The sequence below is a fragment of the Egretta garzetta genome, unplaced genomic scaffold (genome assembly GCF_000687185.1).
Source record: "Egretta garzetta isolate BGI_Z169 unplaced genomic scaffold, ASM68718v1 scaffold291, whole genome shotgun sequence".
NCBI classification, from domain to species: domain Eukaryota; kingdom Metazoa; phylum Chordata; class Aves; order Pelecaniformes; family Ardeidae; genus Egretta; species Egretta garzetta.
The window spans coordinates 1,602,805-1,619,141 of NW_009258783.1; the positions used below are offsets into that span (position 1 = coordinate 1,602,805).

Genomic DNA, 16,337 nt, shown 5'->3' on the forward strand with positions numbered 1-16,337 from the left:
CGCCCTGGCACAGGCTGCCCAGGGGGGTTGTGGAGTCTCCTTCTCTGGAGATATTCAAACCCCACCTGGACGAAGTCCTGTGCAACCTGCTGTGGGTGACCCTGCTTTAGCAGGGGGGTTGGACTGGATGATCTCCCGAGGTCCCTTCCAACCCCTGCCATTCTGTGATTCTGTGAACCCGTGTGGGGCAGAGCCGGGGTGGAGGTGGGGAACGCTCGATCGAGCCATCAGCTGGGGTCCCAGGACGTGGGGCGTCCTCCCTATGCGCTGAGGGGGTGTTTTGGGCAGCCCCGAGGCCAGGCCAGGCCACCCCTGTGCTCCCTGCTGGGACTGCGCACCAGCTGATGCCCGCATCACTGCTGTTCCCACTTGGTTGCTCACAGAAACTCAGAGCCGGGGTGGAGGTGGGGAACGCTCGATCGAGCCATCAGCTGGGGTCCCAGGACGTGGGGCGTCCTCCCTATGCGCTGAGGGGGTGTTTTGGGCAGCCCCGAGGCCAGGCCAGGCCACCCCTGTGCTCCCTGCTGGGACTGCGCACCAGCTGATGCCCGCATCACTGCTGTTCCCACTTGGTTGCTCACAGAAACTGAGGCTGAACATACCCAAACCAAGTGGCTGACTTCATGTTTCTGTGTATTTCTGGAAGCTGTAGCAAATTCTGCAGTTTCTAAAGTGCTGCTGCAGGTCATGAGATGTTTACAAGAGCTACCAGTAACTCAGGAAAGTCAAGCTCAAGGTAGTTGCCCTGTTGGACCAAAAAGCGCTGACATCAGGATTTTAGTAATTGAAACATTTATTCCTGTACGGTGTTTAGTGTTTAGCACAGGCTTATTTTTGGTAAGTTTAGTGATAGTCCTGCATTTTTGGAACATTCAGGTGGTATAGGCAAATTCTCGGTTTGGATCTCAGAAGGGAAACATTTGAGCAATGTATTGCCTGTTTCTCACTGGCCACACATGCTCTTTCTTTGAATTTCTTAAAGCTTTGATGGAGAGCAGCATTTTTGTGCATTTAATCTAAAATTTTTGCCTCTTTCTCCTCTAATTCCCGGGAGGGAAAACAGGCATTGCTTTTTGGGAAGGGATGAGAGGGGAAAAAGAGAAATGTTTTTTTCTCGTAGCATTAGAGAATAAAACATACTGTTGTTGAGGTATGTTCTGTTAAAACCCAAATTATTTTTATTTGACTCTTGTTATTATTTCAACAAGTAATATTAATAATAAATTATTAAAGAAGTTCTCATGTTTCTTCCAGTGTTATACTTCCCCTGCCACAGAATGTGAAAGAATATTTGCTGGATGATGGAACGCTTGTGGTTTCCGGAAGGTAAAGAGTGTTTTCCCCCCACCCTCCAAGTATTAATACTATTTTATATTCACAGTGCTATTTTGTATCCACATATTATATTTTGCATAATGAGTTTTTAAAATTTGACCAGTCTGTCTGCAGTAAACCTCACGCTGCATGAGGATGTGAATGGGCCGACTGTTGCTGTTAGTAGAACTTGACTTGCTGGTGTGTGATGCAGATCCTAAAATCACAGGGTCATAGAATGGCTTGGGTTGGAAGGGACCTTAAAGATCATCTAGTTCCAACCCCCTGCCATGGGCAGGGACACCTTCCACTAGGTGTTCTACCTTCTAAAGCCCCGTCCAACCTGGCCTTGAACACTTCCAGGGAGAGGGCATCCACGACCTCTTTGGGCAACGTGTGCGAGTGCCTCACCACCAAATCCATGTAATATACTTCATTCTAGACCAAGTGGAGACAGTTATTTCATTTTTTCTCTGCCTTTCCTTGTGGAGTCTTCCAGTCTCTTGGGTGCACAGCCTGATGGTTTGTGTTTGGTTTGATACAGTTAGCTCCAATTCGGAGGCTTGACCTGTCCCACGCTGTTCACATGCCTGCTGCCTTATCCAGGGGTGAAGTGACATTACCTGAGTTTAATTCTCAATATAATAAGCTACATATAAAATCTTAGTAATTATTGAGTTTGTATAATCATTTGCATGCATATAATCCATGCACATGACAAGGCTGAATGTCCTGTGTGTATACCTATGCCAAGATTTTGGATGGAGAAGGTGGTGGTGGATAGAGATGAGAAACAGTTAGTAAGAACTCAGGCCTTGTTCTTTGTTTTCGGTAGTTTGCCTCTCACAGAGCAACAAATTAGGCTGTCAGTGTAAGGCAGCTATGTCTAATTTCTCAGGAATCATTTTATGTAAAATTGAAGCTGTTTAAACACCTTGTAGAGATGAGAGGTCTTTTTCAATTTTGAAATTCTTTTTCTTTAATAAAAGGTATCCAGAAAATCGGAATTGTTTTTTAAACCATTTTGAATAAGAAGTAATACCATCACTTGCTTCTGCAGAATTGTGCAACTTATTTAGCAGCAACCATTTATTTTTAATAAGCCTTCAGAAAAGCTGAAACTGAGGGTTTGATTTTATGACTATGTATTTCTGCTGTCTTCAGTGGAATAATGGACAGCTGTATAATTGACTTAAATTATATTTTTAAAGATTTTTCTTATTTAAAATCCCTTTTAGAAATTAGTTTTTCTCTGTTGAACTTTCTTAGCTAGAAGTGAATGTGATCTTCTTGCCGTCAAGGCCAAGATCGCTTTTGATCTTCACTGAACTGGTATCTGATCTCTAGATCTCAAAAACTGAATTGATAGTTTAATCCCTATGGAAGTGTGTTAAGGCACTGCAGACACTTAGCTTGTTGAAGAATTAACTTTTGTCAGGGGCATACATTTGAACTTACCCTGCTTGCTACACTGACTTGCTGTGGATAAGTCTTCTTCAAGACCTGGGTCTTCTCCTTTAAGATCTTCACGCTCAGTTATATTGGCTAAAGAACTTCAGAAGTCACCTAAAACTTCAAAGGAATATTAGCAATCAAGTGCTTTCTCCCAGATATGCTAATCTTTACAACAGGTCTCACCTGTGTAGAAAAAGGAACTTTTCTGGAAGAAGCTAATGACTGTGTATCCACTTTCCATAGGATCTTCTGTATGTGGAACGTTTTGATTTTAGAACCAGAAATTCACAGGTCAACATGTGAAACTCAAGTTTTAAAAATTTTTATTGGAAAAGGAGTATGGAGGCAAAGTGTAATTTAAATTGAACTTGTTTAAAAAAAAAAATTGTTGAATTTGTGCTGCTGTGAGAGTATAGTAAAGTTGGAAAAGAATGATTAATAAGGTGTTGAAAAGCTTCAATTATGGCTTTTCAGAGCAGAAAGTGATCTGCTAATTTGAAAGAAGCAAAATGTTTTGGGTAGTGCCCAAGTCTAATGCCAGGGTGTTTGGTCTTCAGTTGTCCGTAGTAGCTTGCTCTGATTTTTCTCTGCCAGGGGTTTTGAGGCTTAATCTTCTTACAAAACATTTTGAGATCAACATCTGGTAGATGCTGTGGAAATGTAATGTATGTGGTCAAGTCAAACTCCAGTGCTTAATTTTTTTTCCTGCTAATTTTTTGTTTTAGAGAAGATCCGCCAAGTCATGCTCAGGAGGGGACTGATGATGCAGAAGAAATACAGGTCAGTATAAAATGCAACTTAACGTCAAGTCTCTTGAGAAAAACATGAATGTGTAACCTTTTCTGCATGATTTATAGGTGAGGAGAGTGCTTCACAAAAATAAAAATCATGTGGTAGTTGTCCTGAAAAACTTGTCATTATTTGTACTGTGACATCAGGGAAGGTTTAGAATGTTTCTGTGCTCTTTCACAGAAGACTTTTTGTTTTGTTTTGGGTTTTGATAATTGCATTTGTAATAATGAGTAGGGACTATTGAAGGGTGTTCGAGTTGAACTTAATGCTGTTTCATGCCCTGAAAAATTAGGAGGTGGAGTACGTTTGGAGGAGTTATTTCAAGAAACAGTGAAAAGTTTCTGAGGCCATAATAGCTCAGAGGGTATTCTAGAAGAAAAATGCTGAAAAGTGTTGTAAGCAGAAGGTGACAGAAGGTACAAAAAGGAGGTGAAAAAGAAATGTAAGTGAAACGAATGGATCATGGGTCTAGAGATGGAAGTGCTGGAGCTGGAGTTCTGGAATGTCTGAGTTGGTGATATAAATCACAATTAAAGTATACAGGTGTTTTCTTTTATCCATACTTTAGAATAGTATTTCTGCCAAATACACAATATTTTTCCTGTCTTCATTTACAGCCCTAATAATTGGAGGGTGGTGATGTTACGCTACAGGAGCATCAGGGCAATGATTTGATCTGCATGTTGTAGGAAGCCATATGAATTCTGATGTTCTCATAAATTATAAAGGATGTCTCAGGAAACCAGTAACCTTTGATTTCTTCTTATTTTTAACAGTGGTCAGATGATGAGAATACCACAACGCTTAAGGTAAGGTCCTGTAAAAGCCTGACATGTGGGTTTGTCAGCAGTATCCTTTCTGCAACCTTGTGTTATACACTTGTTGCCAGTTAGAGCTATCTGTAGCTGTATTTAACATTTTTCATATCATTCTAGATGGATGGCAGTATATATGTCTGTAACTATAAAAAAGTTTTGCTGGCTTAATTTTATTTAACTAAAAAAAAATGCTTTTCTTCATTCCGAACAATCACACACTTGTTAGACTATAGGAAATGAACTGAAGTATGGCTCTAAATATAGCTGTCTTTCATTTTCACCACTTTGAATATCTCTCAATTACTTAATCAGACTGGGTGCAAAAGAAACGAAGCCCCTGCAGCTCAATTTTCACAGCTCTTCTCTTACACCTGTGCCATTATTTCCTCCTAAGTACATTTCTTTCTATCTTCTTTTTTTTTTTTTCTTTTCCTTTTCTTGTTTTTAATGCTCTCCTTGCACTGTGCCTGGCTTAGAATCAGCATCGTGATGGCTATGATCTTTTTTTACATCTTTTTTAAAAATTGCTGTTGCCTTATCATTGTCAGAGTAAATATACTTGCATCATTTGTCTGCCATTGATACTGTTACTTCAGTGCTGTTAGCCCACTGATGTTCAACATAGTGTTGAATTGCTTACAGTGGATTAGGTGCAATATAAACACAGCCCTGGTGAGTTGTGCATATTCTAGCACAAAATTTATAGCCTAGATTTTAAAAGTAATACATGCCAAATTTGCATGCACCAATAGCTTCAGTTCAAATATCTAAGCTTTGATAAAGTAGATGCCTTAGATTGTAAATTATTCAGAACAAGGATTTTGGTATCCATCTTTTGCAAAGCGCATGTAAATGTTGCCAAAGAAATAATACCAGGCTTTTGGATCAGGTTTAATTATAGTGTACAACACAATAAGGAAATATATAATCAAGAGGTATGATACCCATCAGAAGGATATAGGCCAAGCAGTTTCAGTTTAGCTAAGTAAGCATTGGGTACTGTGTATGGATGGCAGCTTTACAGCTTACATGTTACTGGGGCTGGCTGGGGTGAAGTTAACTTTCAGCTATTGCTGAACAGTGCTTGCGTAGCATCAAGGCTTTTGCTTTTCCCCGAATTGTTTTAAGGGGTATCGCATACTGTATGGCATCATGCTCAGCAATAAAAGCAGGGGTAGAGGAAGAAGAAGGGTGTTTTGGCCTCCAAGGTGGTTCTTGTTCGGAGACTGGCAGGGTATTGCCTTTTGCCAAACCTGGAACTTTGAAAATGGTTCATAATGAACCTGGTTTGTCCCCGTGGCTAGTTCCTACAAAAATACACCTACATTTGGGCAAGGAAAGAGACTCCCAAAGTAGAATTTCACGATGTGCTCTTTACCATCTCATAAATTGGGTAGATGATTGCTCTGAAGACTCCATCTGTGGCAAATATGCCTTCTCCACCTGAAAACCAGGGACTGCTCTGAGGCCAGTGAGTGAATGGAGATAGTGTTCTGTGCTTTTAAGAGTTGCCTGTTACCATTTTGGCAATGATAGAGAGTGAAGAAACAGTCTGTGTAAAATGCTGTTCTGCATTCACTGTCAGCCTAGGACATTCGTATCTTACTAACGATAAATCCCAGGTTGCAATTCTCTATTGGTTTCTCAGGGAGCAGTAAGGTGGGCTGTGGCTGTAGTTATTCTAATTTGATGAGTTGCCCGAGTTGTCAGGTAGAACTTGTTTTCCGTGCCCCTTCTATATTCTGAAGAAGAATTAGAATATAAGATTACAAGAAGTTCTGTGTTTAAAAAAAATGTGCATTAATATTGTTGGTTGCAAAATCAGGCATTCAGAATGTAGGAAATGTTAGAATCTAGCTTGTTTATGCAGTCTTAGAGCTATCATCTTGTGTGTATTTCTTCACTTGTATTAATCAAATGACATGATGGTCACGTTTCCCCAGGGAGGCTTAGTATGTGCTGGTATTCCTTACATAGTATGACTCCTGACTTCTGGCAAAACAAGAGGAGATTGGATCAGAATGTGCTGGATGCAGAGTTTTACTTCTTGCAGGAACAATTTCTAGAATTGACTGAAGGTCTAAAAATAAAGTAAAATAAGAGAAGTGCTTTCCAGTTTTTCAAGTGTAGTTTCCCATGGAGACTAGGTAAAGTACTAAGGAAAGATTCAGAATGTTTGAAGTTCAGTCTAGGTCGCTGCGCTAAAACGTGAGAGGGTTTTTTTTAAGTGTTTGCATTTGGGGGGGCTGCAGAAAGGAGATGCCAAAACATATGAATTTTTTTGATCACTTGTGTGGCTGTGTGGGCTTTGTTGTTTTAGAGACGTCAGTTAGCTTTAGCCTAGAAGTTATCTTTGAGCTGTGTTTAAAAATACTCAGGCAGAAATAGTGTTCTTATATACTTCTTGCTATAAATCCTATTACATGAAAAATATTTGACATATGCCTCAAATCCTTTCATATTATTTTAAAGGTCAGCAATCTGGTTTTTTTCTGTTGCACCAGAGTGGAGCTCATAGCATCCCGAGCAGCTTTTTTTCCCCTGTCTTATGTTACAATATTGACAATGTTCTTCACAAGACAAGGTTTTCTAGTCCAACCTGTACCTTCGCAGTGTGTCCTCTATTTTGATGCAATGTGTTGCTAAGGGCTACTTTAAGACCTAATTAAAAAGCTGATCAGTTAAAGTATTACTAACAACAATTTGTAAAACTAAAGCTTAAATGAGCAGCTGTCAATCAAATTGCCTGTGAATTGATATATTTACTTTGGCTTTCTTACTCTGCTACTAAATGAAACTAGAGAACTATTACAAAGCAGAATTGATCTCTTTCTACTTTTTAATACTTTGACAGAATGCTACAATATTTATATTTTAGGGTTTTTTTAATGAGATGCTTAATTCTAAACAAACTATTTTTGAAAGTATGTTTGTTTGTTTTTAAATCTTCTTGGATCTTATTTGTATGTAATAATCTACCATCAGGTATAAACCAACAGGTATGTATTTAAGGTCTGTTTGTTTGACTTGCATGTTCGCCAGCTGTTGCAGCTTTTATGATGAACGTTATGAGGTTTTGGATTTTCCCCTGTTCATGGAATCTTGCTAGTAATGAGGATGAGAACTGGAAATATATTTTCAATTTTCTCAGGTTGAAAGATTGTCAGAGTTGATTCTTAAGTGATTTATTTTTACAAATGTATTATTTTTGTGGGGTTCTCAGTTCCTGATTTTGGACACGTTTATTTCTTCTACAATATGTATTTCTAATGGTACTTAGAAGATGGCTATACTTAGCTATTAAATGTATTGAAATTGATATTTTTTTTGTTGTTCTTTGTTCAGGCACCAGAATTTCCTGAGTTTACAGCTAAAGTTCAAGAAGCAATAAGTTCCTTGGGTGGTAGTGTTTTTCCTAAACTTAACTGGAGTGCTCCAAGGGTAAGACTGCTGACTCCCAAAACCTGTAACAAATGTTAACGTAAGGATTTTTTTGTTTGTTTGTTTTGTCTTAATGTACTGGAAAGGAGAAGAGGCTAGTGGTTCTGATAAAGGAAGGAGTGATAGTGAAGGTATTGGTGAAGTATGATACCGCAAATTGTTCTGGTGGATTAGAGCTGGGTGGTGCACTGTTTGGCGAGGCTGATACAAGACAGCGCTGTCTTTCTTACATAAACCCTGTATCCTTGATAACAGTATGTTGGTCAGACTCTTCTCATGTAGGATATGAATTGAAAACTTTGCCTGGGATAAAGATTAAAAACCCCAATTTCTTTTTTTTTAAAAAGCAATAAACTTCCCTCTAGTTATTTTTAGGTGCTCTAACTATACCATAAGGATGGGTGCACCTAAATGTTTTTGTATCATGTTCTCAAGGGAAAGTTTTGTTCAGTTAAGCCTTCCAAGAAAGTGCTGGAAGCAGTAAGGCAAAAACTTAGTTATTTTAAATAGATTTGCTCTGCTGTCAACAGAGTATTCATAAGAAAAGCAGTAACTATTGTGTGTCTTGTAACAGCTAATGAAGCTTTCCTCAAAATAAAAAAATAACTTGCTGCGTGTATTTCAAATGTTGCATAATATTTAGTGCTGATAGATCTGCAGCTTGCATTCCTTCCTGCTAGTAAAGGCGCATTTTTGGATAATCTCCATTTTTGTTTAGGATGCCTACTGGATAGCAATGAACAGCTCTCTGAAATGTAAAGCTCTCAGTGACATCTTCCTCCTCTTCAAGAGTTCAGACTTCATTACCCGTGACCTCACTCAACCGTAAGTAGATTTCTAGGAGACAATCTTATACCTAGTCAGAAAACCCCCCAACCCTCTGACGGTTCAGTTCTTTTGAAAGATTTTACTCTTTGCTGTACAGTAAAGATAAAATACATAGTAATGTTTAAAAGTTGTTCAGGTACAGTAATACAAGCTTCAGGTAAAGTAGTAAGTTAGTTGTTCTTTGAAGCTCCCCTACACCTTCCCTCCTTCTTTGTCTCTCTCCACTGTGCAAAAATAAACGCCAGGTCCATTTTAGTGCAGAGAATTGCAAGGCAAATCATCTTCATTGTTACTTACCGTGAGTGAGTCTTTCCTAGTAAACGAGAATTGTTTACCTTGTTTCAGTTGACAAGAGAGGAACAGCCTTAATTTTAATATGCAAATGAGGGAAGAGCAAACCAGGAAGACATTGCATTAAAGTAGTACATTCAAAATGACACTGTGCACTAAGACCGTTTTTACTGAGTTGCTTTCCAAAGCAAGTGATGTTTTCATCTTGGGGTTTTTTTGTCTTCCCACCTTTGTTGGCATGTACTTGTTGCTACCTACCTCAGTGTTGCCGCTTCTCATGGTAATACAGCATGACTTTACCATGTCCCGTTCAAATTTTAAAGCTGTTGAAATTTGTGTGGTGGCCTGGAAGATGCCTGAGGCTTCTGCTAACTTATTCCTAGAGCTCCTTCTGAACCTGAGTTCTTATAGGTCTTGAACAAATGCACTCCAGGAGCTGTGACTAGGGATAGTAATTACTGATAAAATTATGAATACGATGTGCTTGGGATTTATTTTGTCTGCTCACATGAAGAGAGTACTTAATTGTATAGCAACGGTTTCTTCCTGTAGTACCTGCATCTGACTCATGTCACTCATTTCTAAAATACAGCCTTTTTCTGAAAGAAAATAAAATTATTGGAATGTAATGTTCTTGTTGCTATTATTACTATTATTTTTTTCAGAAAAGCAAAATTTCAAAGAAGAAGGGCAATCCGTGGCTTGGAATCCAGGAGATTGCTTTCCAGTAATTATTCAATGCTTAGTTATATTACTGCAATATTTAGGAGACTCAGTCAAAGGCAGGGCACTTGTTCTACATGCTTTATAGAGGGTTACCAAGCACGATAGTCCTGTGTTAAGTAGTTTGTGACCCACTAAGAATTGTCTAAAATGTGAAACCAGCTGCATTAATGCTGTGCAACTGCCTTCTTGTTTATTCCTGAAACTCAAATAACACACTTTTCCCCCAATTTGTTGGTACTTTAAAAAAAATGATAGGTAGCAACATCCTTATCTCTGCATTTATGGAGTGCTAGCAACGCTGTCAGTCCAATTCTGATGCTAGGTTTTACGTTAGGTCTAACCTACAACATTATGAGGTGTGGAAGAAGACACTGAGAAGGAGGGGAGAAGATGCTGGAGTGAGAAGAGAGTTTGAAAAATATGTAGGACCATGGAAATGATTGTGAGCATTGAGAATTCATGATTCTGGGATCATGGAGAATGAAAGGGATAGGGGAGATGAGAAATCTATAGTTTACATTTCAGAGGCGAGTGAATAGTGATTCTTGGAAGACTTTGGTGCCTTACCAAGGAGCTTTTTTCATGGTTTCCCCTAATGGGAGGCTAGATGACTTGCCCAGGTATCTTGAGGATGGTTTGCTCAGAGGGTTGAGCACTAAAATTTAATGTGTCCTTTCTTGTAACTTCTTTCGGGACTGTGTCTTGTGGGTCTGAAAAGAACTGAACGCTTTGTATCATCCTTTTGTGAATATTAAATTATACAGTTTTTGTATTCTACTATCCTCATTTATAAAGAGGTTCAGTAGAAAGTACCCAGAGTTCCTTGGAGAATTCCTGTTTGCTTAACCACTTTCTAATGAGTTTGGGACACAATCAAGTGTTTAGCAAGCATCGCTTGATTTTGAGTTGTGGCAACTCTGCATGAGTGTTTGTGTTCTTATTTTGTGACATCTGTGTGGTAGAATGAGTTGGTTCAAACACCTTCACTGAGGCTGCGTTTTCCGTCAGGTTTTATCTCATATCAGGTAAAGTTAGTGCCTCAGCTATTTGCCTTGCCCTCTGTGGACAGAGCTGACTTCGTGGTAGAGTCAATGCGTGCTTCTATGTTGTGAGATTTCACAGCATGGGTGTTAACCTTAAGTTCATACCAGGCTAAGAACGGTAGTGGCTGGGGAGGCTGCTCTCTTCTACTGATCCCGCAGTGGGAGAACAACCTTTAGCAGAAAGACAACACCTCAAATTGCAGTAGTCCAATCCATTTAGACTCCTTTTCCAGTGTGGTAAGACCACACACGCCGACCGCCATATAGCACAGCTTAGCTAGTGGGTGGTAAATAAACAAACCTTGTGACATGATTGTGGGATCATCACCTAATGTAAAGGTTAAGTTCATTTGAGAAGTGTTGCATTCATTTCCCTTCCTATAAAGTCTAATCTAATGTTGGTATAAATTTGGGTTATGGTTTTTTCGGGTTTTTTTTTGTCAGAACAGGCTTTGTTGTTTTGGTAAGGTAGAATTAATATGGGCAGTGCAGCCTTGTGGTGTCCATGAATTTGAATGGAAGTTGTACTTACGACTAGGGGAACGTGTGTAATATGTAAAATCACTTTGGTCTCTATGTATCTTACATTTTATGAATAAGTTGTACTTGATTAAAGCACATATTATTGTCCAGTCTGTGCATGGTATTTCTAAATTACTAAGTTATTTGTACAAAATGTCCCCACCCAAACAGTGAAATTATTATTGCTGAATCAGAACAGTGGTCTTCCTTAATTATACTATTGATTAGCTGCCAGTTCCCTAGTCCTTAGCAAGCAGAAGTTAAAAATGTAGCTGGCATAAGAACCTGGAGTGCTGAACAAATGAAAATTGGATACATGATACATCAAATCCCTTGGAAAGGCTGCTCAGAGGGAGGATAAATTCACTATATTTCTATTTATTTCATTAGTATTCAGTATAGTCTAAAATTTAGTTTCTTGCTCTGCATAAGTAACAGCTGAAATGTTGTATACCCTTTTTGTTTGTTTGTTTTGTTGTCTGTTCAGTTGTATTAACTTAAAAATCCACTTCATGGGTCATAATACGGAAAAGTCTTTGCAATGGCAATTTGAAGATCTTTTTCTTAATCCAGCTTTGTTAGTGATGTGGGACTTAAGGCAAACCTCTTTCTTTGCCTCTTCCTTCCTCTCCCATTTCCTATCTGCTTTATCTGGTATCGATCTTGACATTGTTAAGGTCAGGGAACTGCCCTTGCTGTAACTCAGATGTCTCAAGTTCCGAGAAAACTTCAGCTATGCAATACTTCAATACAAACCATTAAAAAATATGGCCTTAATGCAAATATACTGAGCATGACTAGATAAGCTTTGTCTATTTAAAATGTTTGGATTCTCTCATGATGTTGATACTTTGTTTGGTTGAAAAGTTCAGAATAGTGAGTTAACTTTCCTCCTTGTTAATTTTGTATAAATTAACAAAGACTTCAGAGTGATGCACTCGTTAATGCAGTCAATGTTGTTTCTGCTTCAGAGTAAACATTGCATTTTACTTAGCTGAGTTCACAAAAAAACCTTGTGGTTGGTGTGATCCTTAACTTTTCAGGTTTTAATGTAGGCTTTCAAAAACTTAGCATTGTGGATATGTGATAAAAAAAAAATCCCTTTTTAATTGGGATTTCTGTTAAGTGATTAAAACTCTTCTTTTGAACAAAAATCCTTTTAAAGCCCTGTTGAGTGTAGTGCTTAGAACCCAGTTTTCTTCCTTATTATTAGAATGTGTGGACTACATTTTGTTAAGACATGATTGCTCATCTTGAGACTGGTATAAATATTAGCAATACCTCTAATGATATGATAATGCCCTTTCAATTATAAGATAAAGTTGTTATATCATGGTCATTAACGAACCTTGGAAATTTTGTCAGACTTTGGTGATTGTTCCTGTTCTACAGGGCAGTACTGGATGTGTTACATCTGCAGATGCTACGATTGGGATTTTGAACGCTAAAGTGTTTTTGTTTTTCCAGTTGTTCATTAATCACTGAAGAGGTAAAATAAGAAGTCCTGTAAGTTCAACCTTGTGGAAAAGCAATCTAATGCAGAGAACATCTTTTGCAGGGATTGCCCTTTGACTTACTATAGAGGGGCAGTATGAGTCACATGCAAGAATGGCTATTTTCTGATGTGCACTTAAGTGCTGTAAATTGACTCAGTATTTTATTGGACCAGCTGGTGTTGTGGACCTGTTACTTCCAGAAGTTCGTTCCTGAAAACTTTTTGAGAAGCTGGTTAGACATGTGAAGTAAAGAGTCTAAAAGTAGCCACTGAACCCAACCTAAGCCCAGGAAACAGAGTGAAGGGACCATCTATGCCACATTTAGTATGTAAGAAACATCTATTAGGTCAACGGAGCAGGTGAAAGAACTCCCAAAAAGTTTCCAAATGTATTAATGTGCAAGATACAAAGGAATGTGAGGAGAGATGCAATTTTTTTATTTAGTTGTTTATAAGAGGGCTTGATTAAAATTTAAGTGCCTGTTTCTGAGAACAGTTGTGAAAGTCTACTCTTGAGTGAGGTTTATCCCATCAGGGTCCTGAGCACACTGTTAACTTTAAAGCCTAGCAGAGGACTCAGTTCTTTTTGGTTTTAAGCTAGCATTCTGACTACATTTGTAATACCAGACTTAATGCTTCTAAAAACTGAACTACAAATTATGAAGAAATTACAACATTTTTCTGAAATGTGGGGGAATAACAGCCTGTGTTCTTCTAACAGAACATAGGAGGCAGTGTTGGCTCATAAAGATGTGACTTGGCACTCGGGATACCTTTCTGCGAGAAGGGTAGCTGTTGGTTTAGACTTCAGTATAACCTATTTTGAGTTCCACATGAGAGGATGTAGAAATTGAGGCCTTTGATTTTTTTTTTTCTTGAGGTTTTACTCACATCACTTTTTTCTAGCAATTTATAGTGTAGTACAAGATCCTCTTTTGAATGGTGCATGAATTTCCTATTTCTTTTAGTCCTTGAAGTTCCAGTAAGGTTCAATATTCAAGAAATAAAGATGCGGTTCAAAGGCTGTTAGAAGTTTCTTCTTGATTCTTTTTTTTATTAAGGTTTTAAAATATACTATGAGGTGATAGCAGGGGAACTGTCAGGTTCAGAATAACTTTTACAATTCTCATTATGTTCATAATAGTTTATTATCCACAGAATAATCTCAGTGATTTGCAAATGACTTCATGGCTCTCTTAGCAGGACAGGTATTGGAGGTCTTACAAACCTTAAATTGCTTTTCTCAGTGTTGAAAACTGAGCTGCATAATGGCTTCATGCAGCGTGTCTGGTTGTCAAGTGTATGCGTTTGGATATTAACATACAGCTGCTACATATAAAGAGACCTTGATCCTTCTGTTCTTGACATCTAACTATAAATCTCTAAACAAGCTTTGACCACAGCACAAGGTCTATAAGCAGTAGAGTTTAATTCCTTCACCCTTAGTAGTATTCAAAATGATGATTTTCAAAGGCTTCAGAAAGGAGAGACTGGTTATCTCTCAATTTTGGGTTCCTGAAGTCTTTCTGACAGTTCTTTCAAATACCTCCAAACCAGAATAGGATGCAGGTTAAAGAAACCTTGCTTAGCCTTTTGCCTTTTAGGATCAAAAGGCCATGTGTAATAAACGAATGCAGCTGGGTCTGAACAATTAATGCTACAATAAGTTGGTAAAAAATATAAAATTGCAACTACCTCAAGTTGCCCAAAATCTACCCCCCCCCCCAAAAGGGGTGATAGTAATGTCTTTTTGTTGACAAAACCTCATGATACTGTTTAGAAGGAAAATGAGAATTCAAAAACCTGATTTTTTTTTGTTTTTCACTGTGTTGTCCCATCTTTTCCTCACTTGTACTTGGTCCTGTGTTCATTAAGGCTTAAGAAAAATAATGTTACTGCATCTTGCAGTACTTCTGTCTATATTCATCATTTTGTCTGTTAGCTTGATGTGGCAGCAGTACATGAGCATTCTGTGTGGCTTGGGATGGCGCCCAAGGATTTCGTTTTCTGACTTCCAAGGAAAGAGGAAGTATCTTTCTCCACATAGCTCTCACCCAAAATATTTCAGGGCTCAGCAGGAGACAATTTTGATCATAGGGTTATTTTTTGACTGCTGAGAAGTGCTGCATGTTATTGGAACGGAGCAGATTGCAGGTACCTCAATCTCAGATGTGGAAGTCAGTGCGAGGTAATACAGGTCCTAGTGTGCAAGGACTGTAAAACTCTGTGCTGGACTTCAGCTGCCTTTTTATATGTAGTTGGTTTGGTCAGGGGGGGGATATTTTCTTGAGCATGGTAGGCATCTGTGCTAGTAAGGGAGGAATTTTGAGTCTAGCAAAACTATAAGTTCTCATGAGTTTGTTTCTGTTGCCTTGACAGATCTTAAATTGCAGGGAATATAAACTGTAGTTGAAGGATGTTATCTGTTTACATAGGCTTACAGATATATATGATCTGTTTGATTACAGTATTTATGGAAAGCATGCCTGCTATCTCCCTTCTTTTCTGCATGTTGTGGATATTAAAGTCTAAACTAAAATGTGTGAAATTTATTTCTGCTGGCAGCATACTGAATGAACTCTTACCATAGCTCTTTACTTCAAACTGAAGGTTGGGTAGCCATGTCTTACAAACACAATGCTTATATTAGAGATGTTAGACTTTTGGAATGCTTTACCAAATTCAGTGCTGAAGGGAGATAGTATAAATGTTGCCATTTAAGACTTATTGCTCAGCAGTGAACCCTTTACACAGTTCTGCTGTGCATCAAAGTAGTTTGTTGCCAGTAAGGTCAGGGACTACACTTGGAAGGAAAATGCATATTTTTTTTTTGCTAATTCCCTTTGGAAGTTACAGGATTTATTGCAAGCTTTGCTGGAAAATGACAAAAAGGTACATAGAAGTTGGCTTGGGTATGACTGCCTCATTTCTTGATAGCTCCTGAAAGGTGGCACACGGAGTCAGCTACTTACCAGGGACAAAACCTTGACATCTGCTTGCAGTTATGGAAATAGTTTTGTTTATTCCCACTCTCAAGAGATTTGTAAGAGTATTTCTTAAGGCTCTTAATTTAGAAAGATACCATGCTGTGGAATCAGAAGTGCCGACTGTCACTGTTTTGCATCCCTTATTCATGGAAATGAACTGCTGTAAGACATGATGATGTGTCTCTGTTGTGTGGTTTAGGAAGCTGAACATGAAAAGTACTAGGCAAAACATGCTGCAATGAAACTAGATTAGATTGCTCAAGTTTATCTGGTTCTTTGAGAATCCAGTTATGTCACCAGTTGGTTCAAACAAAAAACCTCACGTCCAAATTTCAGTGCTTCCATGTTACGCTAGGTGAAAAGATTTTTTTTTTTTCTTTTTTCCTTACCCCCTCTCTGATAATTGTCTAAATGAGCTTTGTTATTGATATGTTGAATTTACTTGGGTTTTATGTCTTGGAGATAATGTAACAGTAGCTTTTGTGATTCGCAGTTTGGGGTTATTTTTCTCACTATGGCTAAAGTCTTACATGTAAAAGCAGATTTTGATGCCTGTGCCTCACTTTTCTAGATTCATTCACTGTACTGATGATTCCCCTGATCCTTCCTTGGACTACGAGGTAAG

At 38.5% G+C, this 16,337-nt stretch overlaps 1 protein-coding gene across 1 annotated transcript in view; it reads left to right on the top strand.

Moving 5' to 3' along the window:
- CDC123 (cell division cycle 123) overlaps positions 1-16,337 on the top strand; it is a 37,019-nt gene that overhangs the window by 1,517 nt on the left and 19,165 nt on the right. The window contains exons 2-7 of the mRNA XM_009649445.2: positions 1,255-1,326; positions 3,495-3,549; positions 4,338-4,370; positions 7,725-7,820; positions 8,539-8,645; positions 16,284-16,332. Of these exons, the coding sequence (XP_009647740.1) occupies positions 1,255-1,326; positions 3,495-3,549; positions 4,338-4,370; positions 7,725-7,820; positions 8,539-8,645; positions 16,284-16,332 (412 nt within the window). The remainder of the gene's footprint in view (positions 1-1,254; positions 1,327-3,494; positions 3,550-4,337; positions 4,371-7,724; positions 7,821-8,538; positions 8,646-16,283; positions 16,333-16,337) is intronic.